Genomic DNA, 18,343 nt, shown 5'->3' on the forward strand with positions numbered 1-18,343 from the left:
ATTCACCAACGAGCTGAATCGGTTCTACGCCCGTTTCGAGGTTAGCCAGGCGGCTAATGCTATCTACCGCCTGACTACCGAGGACAGTGACCTCATCAGCGAGAGACCGGTGACCAGCATCGCGGAGCATGACGTCCGAGCGGCACTGAGGAGAGTGAACACAAGGAAAGCGGCGGGGCCAGACGGCATCACCGGCCGTCTGCTGCGCTGCTGTGCTGACCAGCTAGCAGGTGTGTTCACTTACATCTTCAACGAGTCCCTGGCGAAGTCTGTGGTCCCCACATGCTTCAAAAGATCCACCATCATCCCTGTGCCCAAGAACAGCAAACCCTCATCCCTCAGCTCTACTCCCTCTACACTTCAGACTGTGTGGCCACCCATGGCTCCAACACCATTGTGAAGTTTAAAATGACTGTTCAGTACAGAAATGAAGCCCAACAATCATGTTTTACAGTCCTGTGGTCTCAGCCTCAGATACTCAATAAATCACACAGAGTTCATGTAGAAACAAATGAACAAAATGTGTTCTCCTTCATTTCTGTCAAACAAAGCTGTATGAAACGTTTCCAGTGGTTTGTATCATGGTTGCTAGGCAACCTGGGCAGCGCGACAAAGGCTAGACCGTCCCATTTCACAAGCCTCGCACTTCCGGCCTTAGCGGTCTTTGAGTACGCCCCTTGAGGACCGTTAAGGCTGCGTACTTTAAGGCTGCAGACCCTGAATTGGGATACAGCCGCAGTTTGTTGCTGTGACTTCACTCTGAGGTAGTGATGGTAAATTTGATTCTTTTTACTGAATCGAGTTTTAATGAGTCACTCACCAAAGTGAATCGTGTTTTTTGAGTCATTTGATTCACTGAGTCAGTTGACCAGAGAGTGCAAAAAATGTACATTTTCACTCAAACTTAATTTGTTTCTCTTTTCATGTAAATCCTACTGCTAAGATGAATGATTCTAAAAGAAAACAACTATTTTATAGAGAAAAAAAGAGCAAAAACATTTCTAAAATTAAGCAATTTCCTATCAAAATTGCTAAATAAACATTTATTTTGTTTATTTTTATTTTATTAGTATTTTCCTTAAATGCGTTAAATATATATTTTCTCATCTAAATGTCCACTGAAATGTGAGCCAGGGGGCGTTAATGCGCCTTAACATTGGTTGCCAACCAAGAAGAAGAAGAAGCTGTGAGCCAGGAGGGAGGGGGTTAGTGAGTCCTGAGTGATTCGCTTACGCTTACGATTCGGCACAGGAAGGGAGGGGGTGAGTAGCTCAAATGTGCTGTTAGCATGTTAGCAGAGCGATGCTACTGTGAACCGAGGAGCTATTTTCTTGATGTGAGCTTCTACTCAGGGTTTTTTCTTCCAGTTCAGAGCAGAAAATTTTTTGTTAAGATACTGGATGTTGTGTTTTTCTCCACAGTTTTAATTATAAGCTAGATACATTGCTGCTAACAGCAACAGGGATGAGTCAGTGAGTCAGTTGGGCTTGTGAATCATGATTCATGAGTCAGTAAAGTGATTCTCGAGTATTGAACGATTCGTTCATAATTCGCGCATCACTACTCTGAGGGAATCATGGGAGGAAGTGTTTCAAAGTCCACCTGAGTGTGCGTTTCTAACACCCTCGGATCACAGAGAGTGTGTGTGTCTGTCATTGTGTGGACCAGCATGGAACAGCAGAAGAAGATTCTGTGTGTGGGGCTGGTGTGTCTCGACATCATCAATGTGGTGAACAAATACCCTGAAGAAGACACTGACAGCAGGTTAGCATCCAGGCTAACTCTCACAGCAGGTTAAGCTGCAGGCTAAAGCTGACAGCAGGTTAGCCTGCAGGCTAAAGCTGACAGCAGGTTAGTATGCACGCTAACTCTGACAGGTTAGCATCAAGGCTAATTCTGACAGCAGGTTAGCCTGCAGGCTAAAGCTGATAGCAGGTTAGCCTGCAGGCCAATTCTGACAGCAGGTTAGTATGCAGGCTAAAGCTGAGAGCAGGTTAATATGTTAATATGCAAGCTAACTCTCCAGGTTGGTACAGCTTATGTTGAACCAGCTGTTTAGAGAAGTGGATCTCTAAAAATTGATTTACTGTGACATTGTATACAGTCAGGATTAGGGGTTTACGGGTAAGAGGTTTTGGTGATGTTTAGGTGTCGGGGTTGGCAGTTTTTTTAGGTCAACGTGTGGGCAAAGGTCACACTTTCATTACGTAACAGATTTCAGTGCAACACTATCGACATTTGATACTCCATTTATTTTTTTATTTTAAAAATGAAAAAGCCAGAATATGATGTAAATGCATCTCCTTGGTGCTGCAACAAGCCCTAACCCCACAAACAGGGGTGTCACTAATCTGAAGAAGAGAATTCATCTTTTACCTCTCTCCTAACATGAGGACATTAGCATCACTGGTTCTCCTGTTCTCTTCACTCGTGTGAATGAGGCCAAGCGGACTGATCTTCTATTATCTAAGTTTTCCTGGCTGAGGCCCTGGCACTAACCTGACTATGACCCAGCTGTCCCCCAACCCTTTGCTTTTAAGTGTGGTCGATAACTGTAGCAAGGATTGCAGGCTGACAGTTTCTCCAGCACATGAACGTTTTTATATGTGTAAAACAGCATACAGCATACTGAGTGGCAGGCTTTTCAGCCCCACTCTCTCCAGCTCAGTGCTCCTCACTTCTCCTGTATAGCACACACCTCACTTCTCTGAGATCCTACTCATAGGGACGACATGATTAGGCCTTGGGGAACAGCTGTGTGCGTGAGGCTCCCCTGACATTGTGAACCCACTGCTCTGCCACAATGACTTTGTTTGTGATGCACTGGTGCTTGTTTCTCATTGGCGATGAGAAACACACTCCTTTGACTTTAACGTTAGCAGCTTCTTTTTGTTTCTGTGTGTAATGTTTGACTCCATGAAGCCTTTCATCACTCCTGCCATCAGACTAAGACCATCAGGTACCGGAACAGCTTCTTCCCCACAGCTGTCAGACTCCTGAACTCTGCCTCCTGACATCTGACCCACGTTAAACTCATGGACTGACCATACACACACACACAACCACCTACATACACACACAATGGACAACTGTACCCTCAAACACACAATAATAACATGGACTGAACCACCACTCACAACCACTAGCACTTTATATAGCCTCTGTAGAAATTATCCACACCCTCACTTACCTTAACTGCACTACTGTGTAGCTCTGTGTAAATAATCATTCTGTACATACGATAATTTTTAATCCTACAACTGTTTATAACTTGCATAGTTCACATTTCTGTATAGCTGTATATCTCAGATTTCTGTAAAGTTATTTATTTCATATTCTGTATAGTTTTTCATATTTATATCCTGTTCATAGCCTGTACATAGTTTGTACTCACTACAGCCTGTACATACTTATAGTTATAGAATATTCATAACATACTTCATACCATGTACATTATAACATACCATAATAGACCCATTTCTGTAATATACTCACATATCTATATTATTGCTAATATATATTGTAATATATCTATATCACTAAAGCACTTCTGGATGGATGCAAACTGCATTTCGTTGCCCTGTACCTGTGCATGTGCAATGACAACAAAGTTGAATTCTATTCTTATTCTTATTCTATTCTATCAGTATTGAAAATTAATGATTGCCCCTCTGATGGATGATGTCATTACTTTGTACCTACAGATGTCTGTCGCAGCGTTGGCAGCGGGGAGGAAATGCTTCAAACTCATGCACAGTGCTGTCGCTGCTCGGAGCGCCCTGTGCCTTCATGGGCTCCTTGTCAGCTGGTCCTGTGGCCAAGTGAGTCCTTTTCAAATGCTCATCAATAAATCCATTTGTTCAGAAATACAAGAAATACACAGTCATCAATGTTTGAGGGCAGAATCCAGACTGTTAATACCACAGTTTTTTACTGAAACTGTGGTATTTTGGAGATTCTACACACACATACACAGAAATGAACATTATCAACCTACTGAAATAAAAGACTTTCTGCTACTTATCTGGGATATTTATCTGCTCAGTTGTTTAACTGACTGTATTCTGATTAAAAAGTATTGCTTTAATTTTTAGCAGTATAAAGAAAAATGATACTGGCAGCCACCAGTCTTTAATTTGGTGTTTGTGTGATGAAAATTAAAAAATTCGAAGTTGATTCCTTCTTATTGCATTGACAAAATTCATTAAACTTCACCTCATACTTTAACCTCGATATCAAGTCGGTGAGACTGGAAAGTGTTCACAATGTTTAATAACTGCACCAGTGGCATCAGTTTGAAAGTGACTTCCCTTCTTTTTACATTCATGAGGAAACTGGACCTCTTACCTTAACCTGAGATTCAAACTTGTTAGAGAATTTTAGCAAATGCACGCGAGATATGAATTTTAAAATCTTACGATGCCTGATTCTGAAATTATCACGTTAACAGACCTAGGCGTCCATGCTGCCAGCCTGGCAGGGTGACAGCAATACCACATCAGAGCAGGTTAAAGGTGTGGAGATGGTTCTTGATGTTTGAAGCTGTGGTGAAGTACAAAGGGGGAAACTCCTCTGGTGCTCACATTTACAAAGTGCTCTTCAAAGGGTAAAAAAAAGGCAGCTCTTTGTTCACCAGCAGTTTCACCTGAGCACTAAAAACAGGAGATTTATCATCTTTATTTAACATCCAGTCAGAAAGTGCATTACTAACATACTTGTTACCACCTCTGACTTTAATTTTTCTGTCTGCCATGTGGAGGATCTGTGTTTCAGGAAGCCAAGTCAGTGTAAACAGTTACCTGTCTGTAGTTTTATTTTGGAAGATTTTCAGAAGTACTGCATCGATGTGTCTCTGCTGTCTGAGCACCCTCAGTGCTTCCTTCCAGCCTCCATGGTCATCAGCAACACCAGCACAGGAAGTCGCACTATCCTGCACATGAACAGGTGTGTTTGTGTCACTAACGGCATCTGTTTCAGGGTCATCATAGAGGAGCTCCGCCCCTCCCCTTCTGCCAGTCAGAGTTCGGGTTTCTGCCAGAGTTTTATTTTCGAGGGGACATGATCTTTCCTGTCTGTCTTTCTGTCAGTTTCATCATGGCTGACTTCTCGCAGCGGGACATCGATGTGTCAGCGGTGGTTTTGCAGGTCGAAGGTCAAACTCCATGTGCTTGTTGTGTGGTTTGTCCATCCACTGGAACTCGAACCGTCGTTCTCTCCGATACGTAAGGCATCAGGTCGTCGAAGAGCTGCGATTTTCACAGCTCACGTTAGATATTAATTAATAATGATTATTACAATGATCGAGGTTTTCTTCCAGCCTGTTTGATCAGTGTGTTATTTCTGACATTATGCCCGGCTAATCAGCACCGCAGTGAAATAATCAGTCTTCCCTTTGTCAAAAATACATTTTTAAATAAAATTCTGCAGAATCTTTCCCGTTTCTTTTGATTCTCTTTCTGGTCACCTGAACAAACCCATCAGTGGTTCAGGTGAAGCTTTACTGATTGGATTGCACCACGCCCTCTCAGACTCTAAGCTCCATCCATTGGCTGCTGAAGGTGGATGAAACAAATACACTGATGAGTTTAGAGAATCTGTCATCAGGAAGCATGAAAACCTAAATGTCAGCCTAAATCTGGTCTAATGACAACTGGGCACATGAGCCACTGCAGAGCAATGGCTCCACCAATCAGATGAGGTGAATAACAGATGACTTTTTATCAGGTCAGAGGCGAAGTTGGAAAAAGTGGACCAAACTCTTTAAAGGAGTTAACTAGAGCAGTTTGTGTGAAGGTCGCGTAGAGGAAACTGATGATGTTGGTATTCTTTTCGTTTTGACCTCAACAACCACTGTAGCTCATTCATTTCCAGTTTCTGTTAAAAAACGTCCTGGTTGAGATATCCACATCGAATGTTAGGTGAGCAAAAGAAAAGCGTGAAGCAGTCAGTAAAACCTTCAGGCAGGTAAACTGTTTATAAAGCAGCTTCCTTTTTCTCGCTGAGCCTTGTCACAAACTTTTCTGTTAGCTCTGCAGTGGTTTCTAGGGATAATTCATCATAAATTATTTAATTTCTCCCAAAGTATAAACAAGTTTATTAATCAAAAGTCAATCTGTATGGGTTTTCTTCCACTATAAATAGAATAAGCAAAGATAAGCAAAACTGTGCAGGTGTTGTTGATCACACTTGAAGCCTAATATGGCGTCTTGTTGCAATAAACACCAAAGTATGCTTTTCTACAGTGGGCACCAGAGATGGGCAGTAGCGCGTTACTGTAATTCGATTACTTTTTTCAAGTAACGAGTAAAGTAAGGGATTACTATTGCAAAAAAGGTAATTAGATTACCGTTACTTTCCCGTAAGCACCCCACGTTACTGTGTTACTAAAACCGTGATTTTTTTGCGAGGGTGTCTCATGACAATGATGTAAGCGAGTGCGACGTTCGTGGCAACAGCTGTGTGCAGATCAAGAATGGATAATATATCGAGTCTGGGAGCGAGTATGACCGCGCAGCATTTAAAGCGTGGAAGTACTGACCTTACTTTGAGTTTAATTCTGTAAAAAGTGACAAAAACATTAGCTTCTGCTGTTCACTGCGTGGGAAGAAACTTCTTTTTACAGCGAAAAAAAACCCTAAACATCCGAGCAAGCACTGAGTACGCTACCAGTGAATGGGAAGGAAATTCACAGACAAACTCGCAGATTCTTCCACTGACCGCTGAGACACACCTGCACCAGGGCAAACATCCGCCTACCCCACTTTTTACTTGCACCTATTTGAAAGACTGAGTGTAAACACAAAAAAAAAAAATTATTTTATGTGCTGGAATGTGCAGAAAATAGGTTTAAATGTTAAACAAATTTCTTCCAGTCAGAGAATGTTGCAGATAATTAAATCTTTGCTTGATGCATAAAGTTAAAAGATTAAAACTAATAAAACAAATTTTAAAAAGAGCCTTTTCCATTTGATTACATTTTATATGATGGATTAGGCAGAAAGTAGAATTGGGCTGAAAGATCTATCGCCTTATTACCTATTCAGGTTGTAAATCGTGTTTTTAAAAAGTAACTAAGTAATTAATTACTTTTGAAAATAAGTAATCAGTAAAGTAACAGGATTACTTTTTTGGGGAAGTAATCAGTAATTAGTTACTGATTACTTTTTTCAAGTAACTCGACCAACACTGGTGGGCACTGAGGGACAAAGGCCTGAATATAAGAGATATTCATGGTTTAATGGTGAAATTTTTTTACATTGTTGTAGGAAAATACGAAATGAGTGGAGTGATTTATTGAAAACTGTGCAAACATAGCCACGATTCCACTGTGAGTTTTCCTATCCAGGTATCCATTTTATTGCACTGCCAGTGTGTTTGGGCAGATATTACTGCATGCTGGATCAAGATTCAAGATTCTTTATTTGTCACATGCATAATTATACAAGTACAACACACAGTGAAATGTGTCCTGAAAACGCTCCTGGGCTGTGCAAAAAGAAAACATTATACACAGTAAGTAAATATGTGCAAGGAAGACCTTACATGCAGTAAATGGGGCGACCATGGCTCAGGGGGTTTGGAAGCGTCTCTGTAACCGGAAGGTCGCCGGTTCGATCCCCGGGCTCTCTGTCCTGGTTGTTGTGTCCTTGGGCAAGACTCTTTACCCTACTTGCCTACTGGTGATGGCCAGAGGGGCCGATGGTGCGATATGGCAGCCTCGCTTCTGTCAGTCTGCCCCAGGGCAGCTGTGGCTACAACTGTAGCTGCCTCCACCAGTGTGTGAATGTGAGAGTGAATGAATAGTGGCATTGTAAAGCGCTTTGGGTGCCTTGAAAAGCGCTATATAAATCCAATCTATTATTATTGAGTGAATTATATAATTAAGTAAATTTAAATAAAATAAAACAATCTGGAAATTTAAGTTGAAAAACTGAGAATGTACATTGTGCGAGAGGGATGCTGATGTGTCTTGTGCCGTAGTGTGGCAAGAAAGATCAGGCATGATATGAGGATATGGTAAGAAAAAGTCCTGTCTCAGTCACTTATGGATGCTGTGAGTGGGGGGGCATGTCCTGATTTAACACCAGGATGGCCTGGGGAAAGAAGCTCCTCTTGAGTCTCTCTGTTTTTGCCTGGATGGTGTGGAACCTTCTGCCTGATTGCAGAAGTTGGAACTGTTCCTGGGATGGGACGAGTCCTTCAGTATCTGAGCTGCTCTGGACCAGCATCTCCTCATGTAAATGTCCTGTAAGGAGGGGACAGCAGCCCTGCAGCAGTGTTTTGCCGTACGGCTCACTCTCTGAAGAGCTTTTTGGCCTTGACAAAGCGGTTCCCATACCAGGATGTGATGTTCTCTGTGAGGATGCTCTCCACAGCGCCTGTGTACAATACAGTACAATTTTATTTATATAGCACATTTAAAAAACCCACAGGTATGCCAAAGTGCTTCACAGAGTTAGAGCAATAATAAATACAAATACAAAATACAAATAAAATATACTAACAGGCGGGTGACATAACTAACCAATAATACACCAGGCATAGTAGGCACAACCCGAAAGGCTGAAGGTTAAAACATTATAAATATTAATAAAGCGAAAAAGATAACTTACAGTACACCAAAAATGCGGGCTCTAGGAGGCGGGGAAAGCAAGGCTCTCCCCGCTCTGAACTCCTTCAGTTGTCGTAGGTGGTACAGGCGCTGCCTAGCCTTTTTGGACTGGACCTGAATGTGTGCAGACCATGTCAGGTCTGAGGAGATGTGGACACCAAGATACTTGAAGGACTGCACCCTCTCCACTGGAGCTCCTGATGATAATGGGCTTGTGGTCTCTGTGCTGACTCCTGAAGTCCAACACCAGCTCCTTGGTTGAGCTAGAGGTGGTTGTCCTGGCACCACGATGCCAGATTCTTCACTTCATCCATGTAGGCCGCCTCATCGTTGTTGGAGACGGCGCCCAACACCACTGTGTCGTCAGCAAACTTCGCAATGGTGTTGGAGCCATGGGTGGCCACACAGTCTGAAGTGGGAGTAGAGCAGTGGCGAGAGGACACGCCCCTGTGACGCTCTGGTGTTGATGGTGATGTTGTCAGAGACACACCTACCCACCCTCACCACCTGAGTTCTGCCAGTGAGGAAGTCCAACACCCATGCACTCATACGACTGTTGAGTCCCAGATCCCTCAGCTTTTTGAACAGTCTGCAGGGCACTATTGTGTTAAACACTGAACTGTAATCTACGAACAGCATTCTCACATAGTTACCCTGTTTCTTGTCCACGTGGCTGAGTGTGGTGTGCAGGACGTGGGCGATGGCGTCCTCTGTGGATCTGTTGGGTCGGTAGGCGAACTGGAGCGGATCTGTGGTGTCTGCGATGGAGGAGGAGATGATGTTCTTCAGCAGCCTCTCGATCACCTTCATAACCACCGAAGTCAGTGCAACTGGCCGGTAGTCATTCAGGAATGAGGGCTTGTTGTTCTTGGGCACAGGGATGATGGTGGATCTCTTGAAGCATGTGGGGACCACAGACTTAGCCAGGAACTCGTTGAAGATGGAAGTGAACACACCTACTAGCTGGTCAGCACAGCAGCGCAGCAGACGGCCGGTGATGCCGTCTGGCCCCGCTGCTTTCCTTGTGTTCATGCTCTTCAGCCCCACTCAGATGCTCCGCAATGCTGATCACTGGTCTCTCTCTTTCTCTCTCTGATGATGTCACCGTCCTCAGTTGTCAGGCAGTAGTTAGCATTAGCCACCTGGCAAACCTCGAAACGAGTGTAGAACTCATTCGGCTCGTTGGTGAATGCAGAATCAGCGTTGATCAGTGCAGTATCTATGGCTTTGTAGTCCGTGATGGTGCGTAGTCCATGCCACATGATTCTTGTGTTGCCCTGGTGAAAGCGAGACTCCACGTGCTCCCGCTACCAGCATTTGGCATCCCTCACCACGTGCCGCACACCATATGAAGCAGCTTTGTAGGCGCTCATATCCCCAGTGGTAAGACCGGTGTTGTAGGTGGCAGTCCTGGTGTTTACTGTTGTGCAGTTCGATCTGCCCACCCATGGTCTCTGGTTCGGGAATGACACAACTCTTGCAGTGGGGGATGATCTCCTCCGCTAATATGCTAGCGAAGCTAACTGCTACTTCCGTTAACTCGTTGATGTTGACTGCACATGCTCTGAACATGTTCCAGTCTACGTCGTTGAGTGCGTCCTGTAGCATAGCTTCTGATTGGGCAGACCAGCGTTTCACCTTCTTCGTGGTTACTTCATCCCTCCATATATTTTGTTTATACTAAGGAATGAGGAAGATGGCGTTGTGGTCAGACTTTCCAAAGGCCGGGTGTGAAACAGCTTTTTAGTCCCGCCTGTATGGAGCCAGCACATTTCCTCCAGCGCTGCTTTGTTCTTCGACTCGGGTGAGCATCCTGTCCTTTGTTGTTTCACGCGCCGCTTAGTATCTCGGTCAGCCAGGACAGATCGGGTTTAAAAGTATCTAAGACTACATGTGCAAACTTGTTACAGATGTTGAGGAGCGATCTGCTGTCGTAAACTATAAAACCATAAGATTTTGGAATGTAAAACAAAGCAATAAATAATTAAGCAGCTAAAAAAGTGCATAGTCTGTGTGGAGCAGTCAGGAAGGCGTCCGGACGTGGCCACGCCATCTTCCATCTGTCTCTGATGGAACTTTTCTAAGTTTATAACTCATCAGTTTATCAAAGATCTGAAACACCACTGACTAACCTGCAGCTGAAACCATGACAGAGCCTCCTTCGTGCCTCAGATGGTTGCAGACTCTGACTGTCTGACCTCCTGACCTCCTCGTACATACTGACCATGATGTGGATCCATCGCTCCATCAGACCTGTTCCTCTGATTTTCAGTCCAGCTCTTATGTAATTTTCATGCCTTGGCCATTCCTCCTGTGTTCCTTCATTGAGAATAATTTCCTGACAGTTGCCCTTCCACTGAGACCATTTCTAATGAGACTTTAATGACAGTAGATGATCAGCTGAAGTTCCAGATTATCTGTCAGGTCTTTGCTTTTTTCCCCTTACTTAAGGACGTGACTTTCAGATACTGTTCATCTTCTCTGAACAGTTCTTTTTTTGTCCTCCAAGTTTCCTCAGCTTTTTAACACTAGGGATTATTTTCACTCTGGCCTGCAACAGTAAGGGCAACAGGCCTTTTTTTTTTTCTTTTTTTTTAAAGAGGCTGAGTTCTCAGTGTATTTTTATTTTGACAACATTTTGAAACTGACCTGCAACAAAACTAATGAATTCATTATTGTGACATGATAGGGTGGGGCAAGGTCTCACAATGGATTCACCCAAGACCTTGGCTGATGGTGACCCATGCTCATTTTTCATCTTGGCTCATGTGATTGCGTAGATGATCAACAGTGGGTCCATCACCCTCTTAGGGACACTACCAATAGGTCTTAAAAATCACCAATTGCTCTTAGAACTGAAGAGGCATCTCGGATGAGAGGTGAGACGTGTTGAGAAACGTAAAGAAGTCCACACGGTTTTCTTTCCAAGCTCTTTAAATTATTGTAAATGTACAAGAGTGAAAGTTTATCACACCATCCACCTCTGCCTGTAATCCAGCATTCCCCTCAGCAGATATAAACACGTTTACAGCAAATACAAAAATTGTTTCGGTCTATTTTGTCTTCCAGGGGTCAGAGCAGGCAACATTGAGGGAAATTTAAAACTGCTGGCTAAATGTAAACATGAATTCAGTAAAATTGTAATTCACTTCAGCAGTAATGACACCCGTTTACGTAATTCCGAGGTCACCAAAATCAATGTTGAATCGGTGCGCAACTTTGCCAAAACAATGTCAGACTCTGTAGTTTTCTCTGGTCCCCTCCCCAATCAGACCAGGAGTGACATGTTTAGCCACATGTTCTCCTTAAATTGCTGGTTGTCTGAGTGGTGTCCCAGAAACGATGTGGGCTTCATAGATAATTGGCAAACCTTCTGGAGGAAACCTGGTCTTGTTAGGAGAGACGGCATCCATCCCACTTTGGATGGAGCAGCTCTCATTTCTGGAAATCTGCCCAAATTTATTAAACCCCCCAAAATATGACTATCCAGAGTTGGGACCAGGAAGCAGAGTTGTAGTCTTACACGCCTCTCTGCTAGACCTCAGTGCAGCCATTAGAGCGGGACTCTCCTGGGAACAACAAGCAGAAGCGGAGGTGCAGCAGACGTGGAGGAGCTGACCGAAGGCGCTTGGTTAGCAAAAGAAGGTTAACCCTCCCGGTCATACTCCTTGCCAATGTTCAGTCTTTGGAAAATAAAATAGACAAACTCCATGCTCGAATTTCCACGCAAACGTCAGGAGTGCTCCATACTGTGTTTTTGCAAAATACTGGCTGGGGGAGAGAACACCCGATAACACCAGATGGCTACGGGGTCTTCAGAGCGGGCGAAGTGCTCCGGGCAGTGGCAAGATACGCGGCGGAGGAATGGCCGCCCTCATCAAACAATCGTGGTGTACTGACTGTAAGATCATTTCAAAATCCTGCTCTGAAAATGTGGAATTTCTGACTTTGATAAAGGCCTTGCTATTTGCCCAGAGAACTGCAGTGCATCATTGTGTGCAGTGTACATGCCTAAACTACATCAGTTTGTAACCTTCCCCACCACAGGAAATAAAATACTGGATCACTGTTACAGCAAGATCAGAAATGCCTTCTCAGCTGAACCAAAACCTAATTTCAGAAAGTTTAATCACCTGGCAATCTGGCTAAAACCCATATATAACAAAAAGCTCAAGACAAAACCAGTCACAGTCAGGCCTATTAATACCTGGACTGACAGTGCAAAAGCCAGTCTGCTGGGCAGAGCTGCTTAGAGACTACAGACTGGAGCATCTTCAAAGGAACAGCTAACAATATCCACGAATACACAGAGACTGTAAGCGACTACATAAACTGGTGTACGTGTATTTGTACCCCTCCCAGGACTGTGCGCAGGTTCCAAGGCCAAAAACCCTGGCTTAATGGAGACATTAAACTGGAAATAAGGGAGAGGAGGGAGGCCTTCAAGGCAGGAGATCAGATGGAGTATAAGAGAGCCCACTACGAACTGCAGAAGTCCATCAGAGTAGCAAAGTGAGCCCACTCAAAAAGAAAAAGAAACAAAGAAAAAAAACATCTTGTCTTTATCTTATAAAAAGTGTAACTTGACCTGGAGAGCTCTGCACAAGAATTCCAATGTGCATGGACTGTTGGTCCTGTGCACAAATGGCAAATAAAAATCTTGAATCTTGAATCCTACAGTATTTAAAAGTAGAATGGGAGGCAGAGCCTTCAGTTTTCAGGCCCCTCTTCTGTGGAACCAGCTTCCAGTTTGGATTCAGGAGACAGACACTATCTCTACTTTCAAGATTAGGCTTCAAACCTTCCTTTTTGCTAAAGCATATAGTTAGGGCTGGACCAGGTGACCCTGAATCCTCCCTTAGTTATGCTGCAATAGACATAGGCTGCTGTTATTAATCTCCGTCTGTCCTCCACAGCATGTCTTTATCCTGTCTTCCTTCTCTCACCCCAACCGGTCACAGCAGATGGCCCCGCCCCTCCCTGAGCCTTGTTCTGCCAGAGGTTTCTTCCTGTTAAAAGGGAGTTTTTCCTTCCCACTGTCGCCAAAGTGCTTGCTCATAGGGGGTCATATGATTGCTGGATTTTTCTCTGTATGTATTATTGTAGGGTGTACCTTACAATATAAAGCGCCTTCAGGCGACTGTTGTCGTGATTTGACGCTATGTGAATAAAACTGAATTGAAAGTCTCTATAGGAGGATGTTTCTATAATTCACCTGTTTCAACTGTATTAAGACTAAAAGTTTGCATTATAAAGGTGGGGCCTCTCTGACTGACTGGTGGATGGCAACACAGTCAGCTTTACAGGGAGTGCAGAATTATTAGGCAAGTTGTATTTTTGAGGAATAATTGTATTATTGAACAACAACCATGTTCTCAATGAACCCAAAAAACTCATTAATATCAAAGCTGAATGTTTTTGGAAGTAGTTTTTAGTTTGTAGTGTTTAGTATGTTGCTTTGTTGTTGTTTTTTTTGTCTTTTTTGCTTGTTTTCTATTCTTCTCTCAACAGGTGATCCAGGAGATTTTTATTTTTTTTCTCCCCCCCTTTCTCACTGTCCCTCTCCCCTTCTGTTTTTCCTTTCCTTCCTCTTTCTTTCTCCCTCTCCTATCCCTCACTCATGTCTGTCCCGTCTGTAACATCTGAAAATAAAATATAATAAATAATAAAAACAAAGATTGACCAAATGGACCAATACGGCAATGCCACGATGATCCATTTGGCAAAGTAAATCCATTGGGTATCCTTGTTGGTCTTCAGACAACAATTCTGATGGCTAAAGAACCAAATGGGACAGGCAGAAAAAAAAAAAAAAAAAAAGGAAGTAGTTTTTAGTTTGTTTTTAGTTTTAGCTATTTTAGGGGGATATCTGTGTGTGCGCAGGTGACTATTACTGTGCATAATTATTAGGCAACTTAACAAAAAACAAATATATACCCATTTCAATTATTTATTTTTACCAGTGAAACCAATATAACATCTCCACATTCACAAATATACATTTCTGACATTCAAAAACAAAACAAAAACAAATCAGCGACCAATATAGCCACCTTTCTTTGCAAGGACACTCAAAAGCCTGCCATCCATGGATTCTGTCAGTGTTTTGATCTGTTCACCATCAACATTGCGTGCAGCAGCAACCACAGCCTCCCAGACACTGTTCAGAGAGGTGTACTGTTTTCCTTCCTTGTAAATCTCACATTTTATGATGGACCACAGGTTCTCAATGGGGTTCAGATCAGGTGAACAAGGAGGCCATGTCATTAGTTCTTCTTCTTTTATACCCTTTCTTGCAGCCACGCTGTGGAGTACTTGGACGCGTGTGATGGAGCATTGTCCTGCATGAAAATCATGTTTTTCTTGAAGGATGCAGACTTCTTCCTGTACCACTGCTTGAAGAAGGTGTCTTCCAGAAACTGGCAGTAGGACTGGGAGTTGAGCTTGAGTCCATCCTCAACCCGAAAAGGCCCCACAAGCTCATCTTTGATGATACCAGCCCAAACCAGTACTCCACCTCCACCTTGCTGGCGTCTGAGTCGGACTGGAGCTCTCTGCCCTTTACCAATCCAGCCACGGGCCCATCCATCTGGCCCATCAAGACTCACTCTCATTTCATCAGTCCATAAAACCTTAGAAAAATCAGTCTTGAGATATTTCTTGGCCCAGTCTTGACGTTTCAGCTTGTGTGTCTTGTTCAGTGGTGGTCGTCTTTCAGCCTTTCTTACCTTGGCCATGTCTCTGAGTATTGCACACCTTGTGCTTTTGGGCACTCCAGTGATGTTGCAGCTCTGAAATATGGCCAAACTGGTGGCAAGTGGCATCTTGGCAGCTGCACGCTTGACTTTTCTCAGTTCATGGGCAGTTATTTGGTGCCTTGGTTTTTCCACACACTTCTTGCGACCCTGTTGACTATTTTGAATGAAACGCTTGATTGTTCGATGATCAGCTTTGCAATTTTGAGACTGCTGCATCCCTCTGCAAGATATCTCACTATTTTTGACTTTTCTGAGCCTGTCAAGTCCTTCTTTTGACCCATTTTGCCAAAGGAAAGGACGTTGCCTAATAATTATGCACACCTGATATAGGGTGTTGATGTCATTAGACCACACCCCTTCTCATTACAGAGATGCACATCACCTAATATGCTTAATTGGTAGTAGGCTTTCGAGCCTATACAGCTTGGAGTAAGACAACATGCATGAAGAGGATGATGTGGACAAAATACTCATTTGCCTAATAATTCTGCACTCCCTGTATAGTAGCTTGCTGTCTGATAGGCTGCACCTGCTCTGTGGTTGTTCCATGAATTTTATACAGCAGAGCAGTTTACCAGTCCTGCTGGTTTGGTGTCATAATGATGTGATAGGAAGGTTAACATGAATCTGCTAAATGCAGGGAGAATCCAGAAAAAATGGTTTGACCTGAGTTTTGAAGAGATGGAAGTGGTTGTTTTAAAGGACCATAAGCTCTGACCTCAATTCCTGTCTGTCAGGAACCTTCCAGATGTCACAGCAGAGGATTTTTCAAAAGTTCACCTTCATCAGTTCAAGTGGATCCACTGGGAGGTGAGTAAAGTCCAGTAAACGAGCCAACCCAACCTAGTATTAAACTGACATTGGTAATCAGAATTTTAAATTAAGATCATAAACACAACCTGTTAATGATGAGTAACCAATCAGAAAACACCTGTCACCATCTTAACACCTTTCCAGCCTGCACTCCTCAGAGGTTTGTGCTCATTTAGAAACAATATTTTCACCAGAAGACTTAAAAAACAACATTAATTTGAAATTGATCAATGATGATTAATTCATTAAACAAAAGCGCACTCTAACCCACTGGAAACTGTTTTGTCTCATAAATCTTGTTTGTTTGCTGTCACACTTTAACTCCTGTAGGGCCGAAACGCAGAGGAGCAGGTGAAGATGATCCAGCAGGTAGAGCGATATAACAGCATGTTGCCACAGCAACAGAAGATCACCATTTCTGTGGAGATAGAGAAGACCAGAGAGCCGCTGTACCAGCTGTTTCCTCATGGCGATGTGGTGAGAGCTTCTGTGCCAGAACCAGGAGAACATAAACTGCCCACTCTATCAGACAAAATGTTATTGCATGTTTTCTGTCACGTGTTGCAAATTCATCGCGGTTTCATGTCTTTAGGTGTTTGTCAGTAAGGACGTTGCTCGTGATTTTGGGTTTGAGTCAGCTGAAGCTGCCCTGAAAGGACTTTACAGTCGAGTCAAACAGGGGTGAGTGGTCACAGGTCAGCAGTGTAACATTAGTAACAACCATAGAAATAAAAATATGACGCCATCCTTCCTCAGGGCCATCCTGATCTGTGCCTGGGCAGAAAAAGGAGCTGATGCTTTGGGTCCTGATGGTGTGATCATTCATTCTGATGCATTTCCTCCTGAAAGTCTCGTTGATACGCTTGGAGCTGGGGACACCTTCAACGCTGCTGTCATCTACACACTGTCCAAGGGTGAGACTTTTAAACATCTATGTAGCAGGAAGCCAGCAAAACCTCAGTATTCTGTAGCAAATAGCTTTATTAATAAAGTGCTGATCCTGATACACGCCAGAACAAAACCTGTTTTAACATATATCCGTTGTTGTAAGTGTACATGGATTGGCTCTTATATAATCCTTTTCTACGCTACTTGAGCACTCAAAACTTTATACAACATGCCTCATCCACCCATGGACAGACAGTTTTCTATCCACAAGCTATGCGACTTGGGGTCCTATTTTGGCATGCAGACTGGAGCAGCCAGGAACCCAATCACGACCGTTCTGATTAGTCGGTGACCTGCTCCCATGACCCCACGGAGGAAAAGATGAGATGGAAACATTTCAACACAGGACCATCACAATAAGACTGTTAATTAAATTAAAACTGTTAATTAAACTTCCCTTTAATTAACTTTGATTTATACAGCACCAAATCACAACAACAGTCTCAAGGTGTTTTATATTGTAAGGTAGACCCTACAATAATACATACAGAGAAAAACCCCCTATGACCCCCTATGAGCAAGCACTTTGGCGACAGTGGGAAGGAAAAACTCCCTTTTAACAGGAAGAAACCTCCGGCAGAACAAGGCTCAGTGAGGGGCGGGGCCATCTGCTGTGATTGGTTGGGGTGAGAGAAGGAAGACAGGATAAAGACATGCTGTGGAAGAGAGACAGAGGTTAATAACAGATATGATTCAATGCAGAGAGGTCTGTTAACACATAGTAATGCCCTTTAATTCCCCTTTACTTTTAAATAAAATAAATCAGTAACACCTGAGGACTGATTAATTTAAAAGATCAATGTTTTCTGTCTATAGGTGGAAGTTTGCAAGATGCCCTAACCTTTGGCTGCAGGGTTGCTGGCAGGAAGTGTGGTTTCCATGGTTATGACAGCATCAGCAAAGTCTTCAATGACATGCAACCACAAAGTTTGTTTTAGGGAAACCCAGTCCACAAAAGCACATGACCACATGAAAAACAATGTGTAAACATAAACATGTGTGTTAACGTGAAAGTGTTTGAAGGCACAACTGAAATTTTATCTAATTTTCAGTTTAAGGAAAATCATCTGTGGTATAAGGGATCTGCATAATTACAATTAGTAACTGACATTTAACATCCATTAGTTCATTCATTCACAGATCAATAACTGGATTATTGTTCAATAAATGATTAACTGAAGTGAGAGAAGCAAACGTTTCTTTGGAGTGTTTT

The 18,343-nt window shown here is 43.1% G+C and overlaps 1 protein-coding gene across 5 annotated transcripts; it reads left to right on the forward strand.

Annotated features, from left to right (window-relative positions):
- The first annotated feature begins 1,269 nt into the window (after positions 1–1,269).
- khk (ketohexokinase) lies at positions 1,270–18,082 on the forward strand. Of its 5 annotated transcripts, XM_080891148.1 has the most exons (9): positions 1,270–1,764; positions 3,705–3,821; positions 4,810–4,944; positions 5,088–5,222; positions 16,107–16,179; positions 16,513–16,659; positions 16,775–16,863; positions 16,939–17,096; positions 17,947–18,082. In XM_080891148.1, the coding sequence occupies exons 1-9, from the start codon at positions 1,670–1,672 to the stop codon at positions 18,066–18,068; spliced, it is 1,071 nt and encodes a 356-aa protein (XP_080747274.1). In that variant the 5' UTR covers positions 1,270–1,669; the 3' UTR covers positions 18,069–18,082. The 5 variants fall into 5 exon arrangements, with proteins under 5 accessions (XP_080747274.1, XP_080747275.1, XP_080747277.1 ...); XM_080891149.1 differs by lacking the exon at positions 4,810–4,944 and having other exon boundaries at positions 4,978–5,222; XM_080891151.1 differs by lacking the exon at positions 4,810–4,944 and having other exon boundaries at positions 1,271–1,764.
- The last annotated feature ends 261 nt before the right edge of the window (positions 18,083–18,343 follow it).

This window comes from Rhamphochromis sp. 'chilingali' (assembly GCF_963969265.1).
Source record: "Rhamphochromis sp. 'chilingali' genome assembly, chromosome: 9".
In the NCBI taxonomy this organism is placed as follows: domain Eukaryota; kingdom Metazoa; phylum Chordata; class Actinopteri; order Cichliformes; family Cichlidae; genus Rhamphochromis; species Rhamphochromis sp. 'chilingali'.

Bases quoted from the DNA above. Each gene is read 5' to 3' on its own strand.
- khk (XM_080891148.1), top strand. From the start codon at position 1,670: ATGGAACAGCAGAAGAAGATTCTGTGTGTGGGGCTGGTGTGTCTCGAC. The intron at 16,180-16,512 runs GTGAGTAAAGTC...TAACTCCTGTAG, and splicing joins TCAAGTGGATCCACTGGGAG to GGCCGAAACGCAGAGGAGCA. The intron at 17,097-17,946 runs GTGAGACTTTTA...TTCTGTCTATAG, and splicing joins CATCTACACACTGTCCAAGG to GTGGAAGTTTGCAAGATGCC.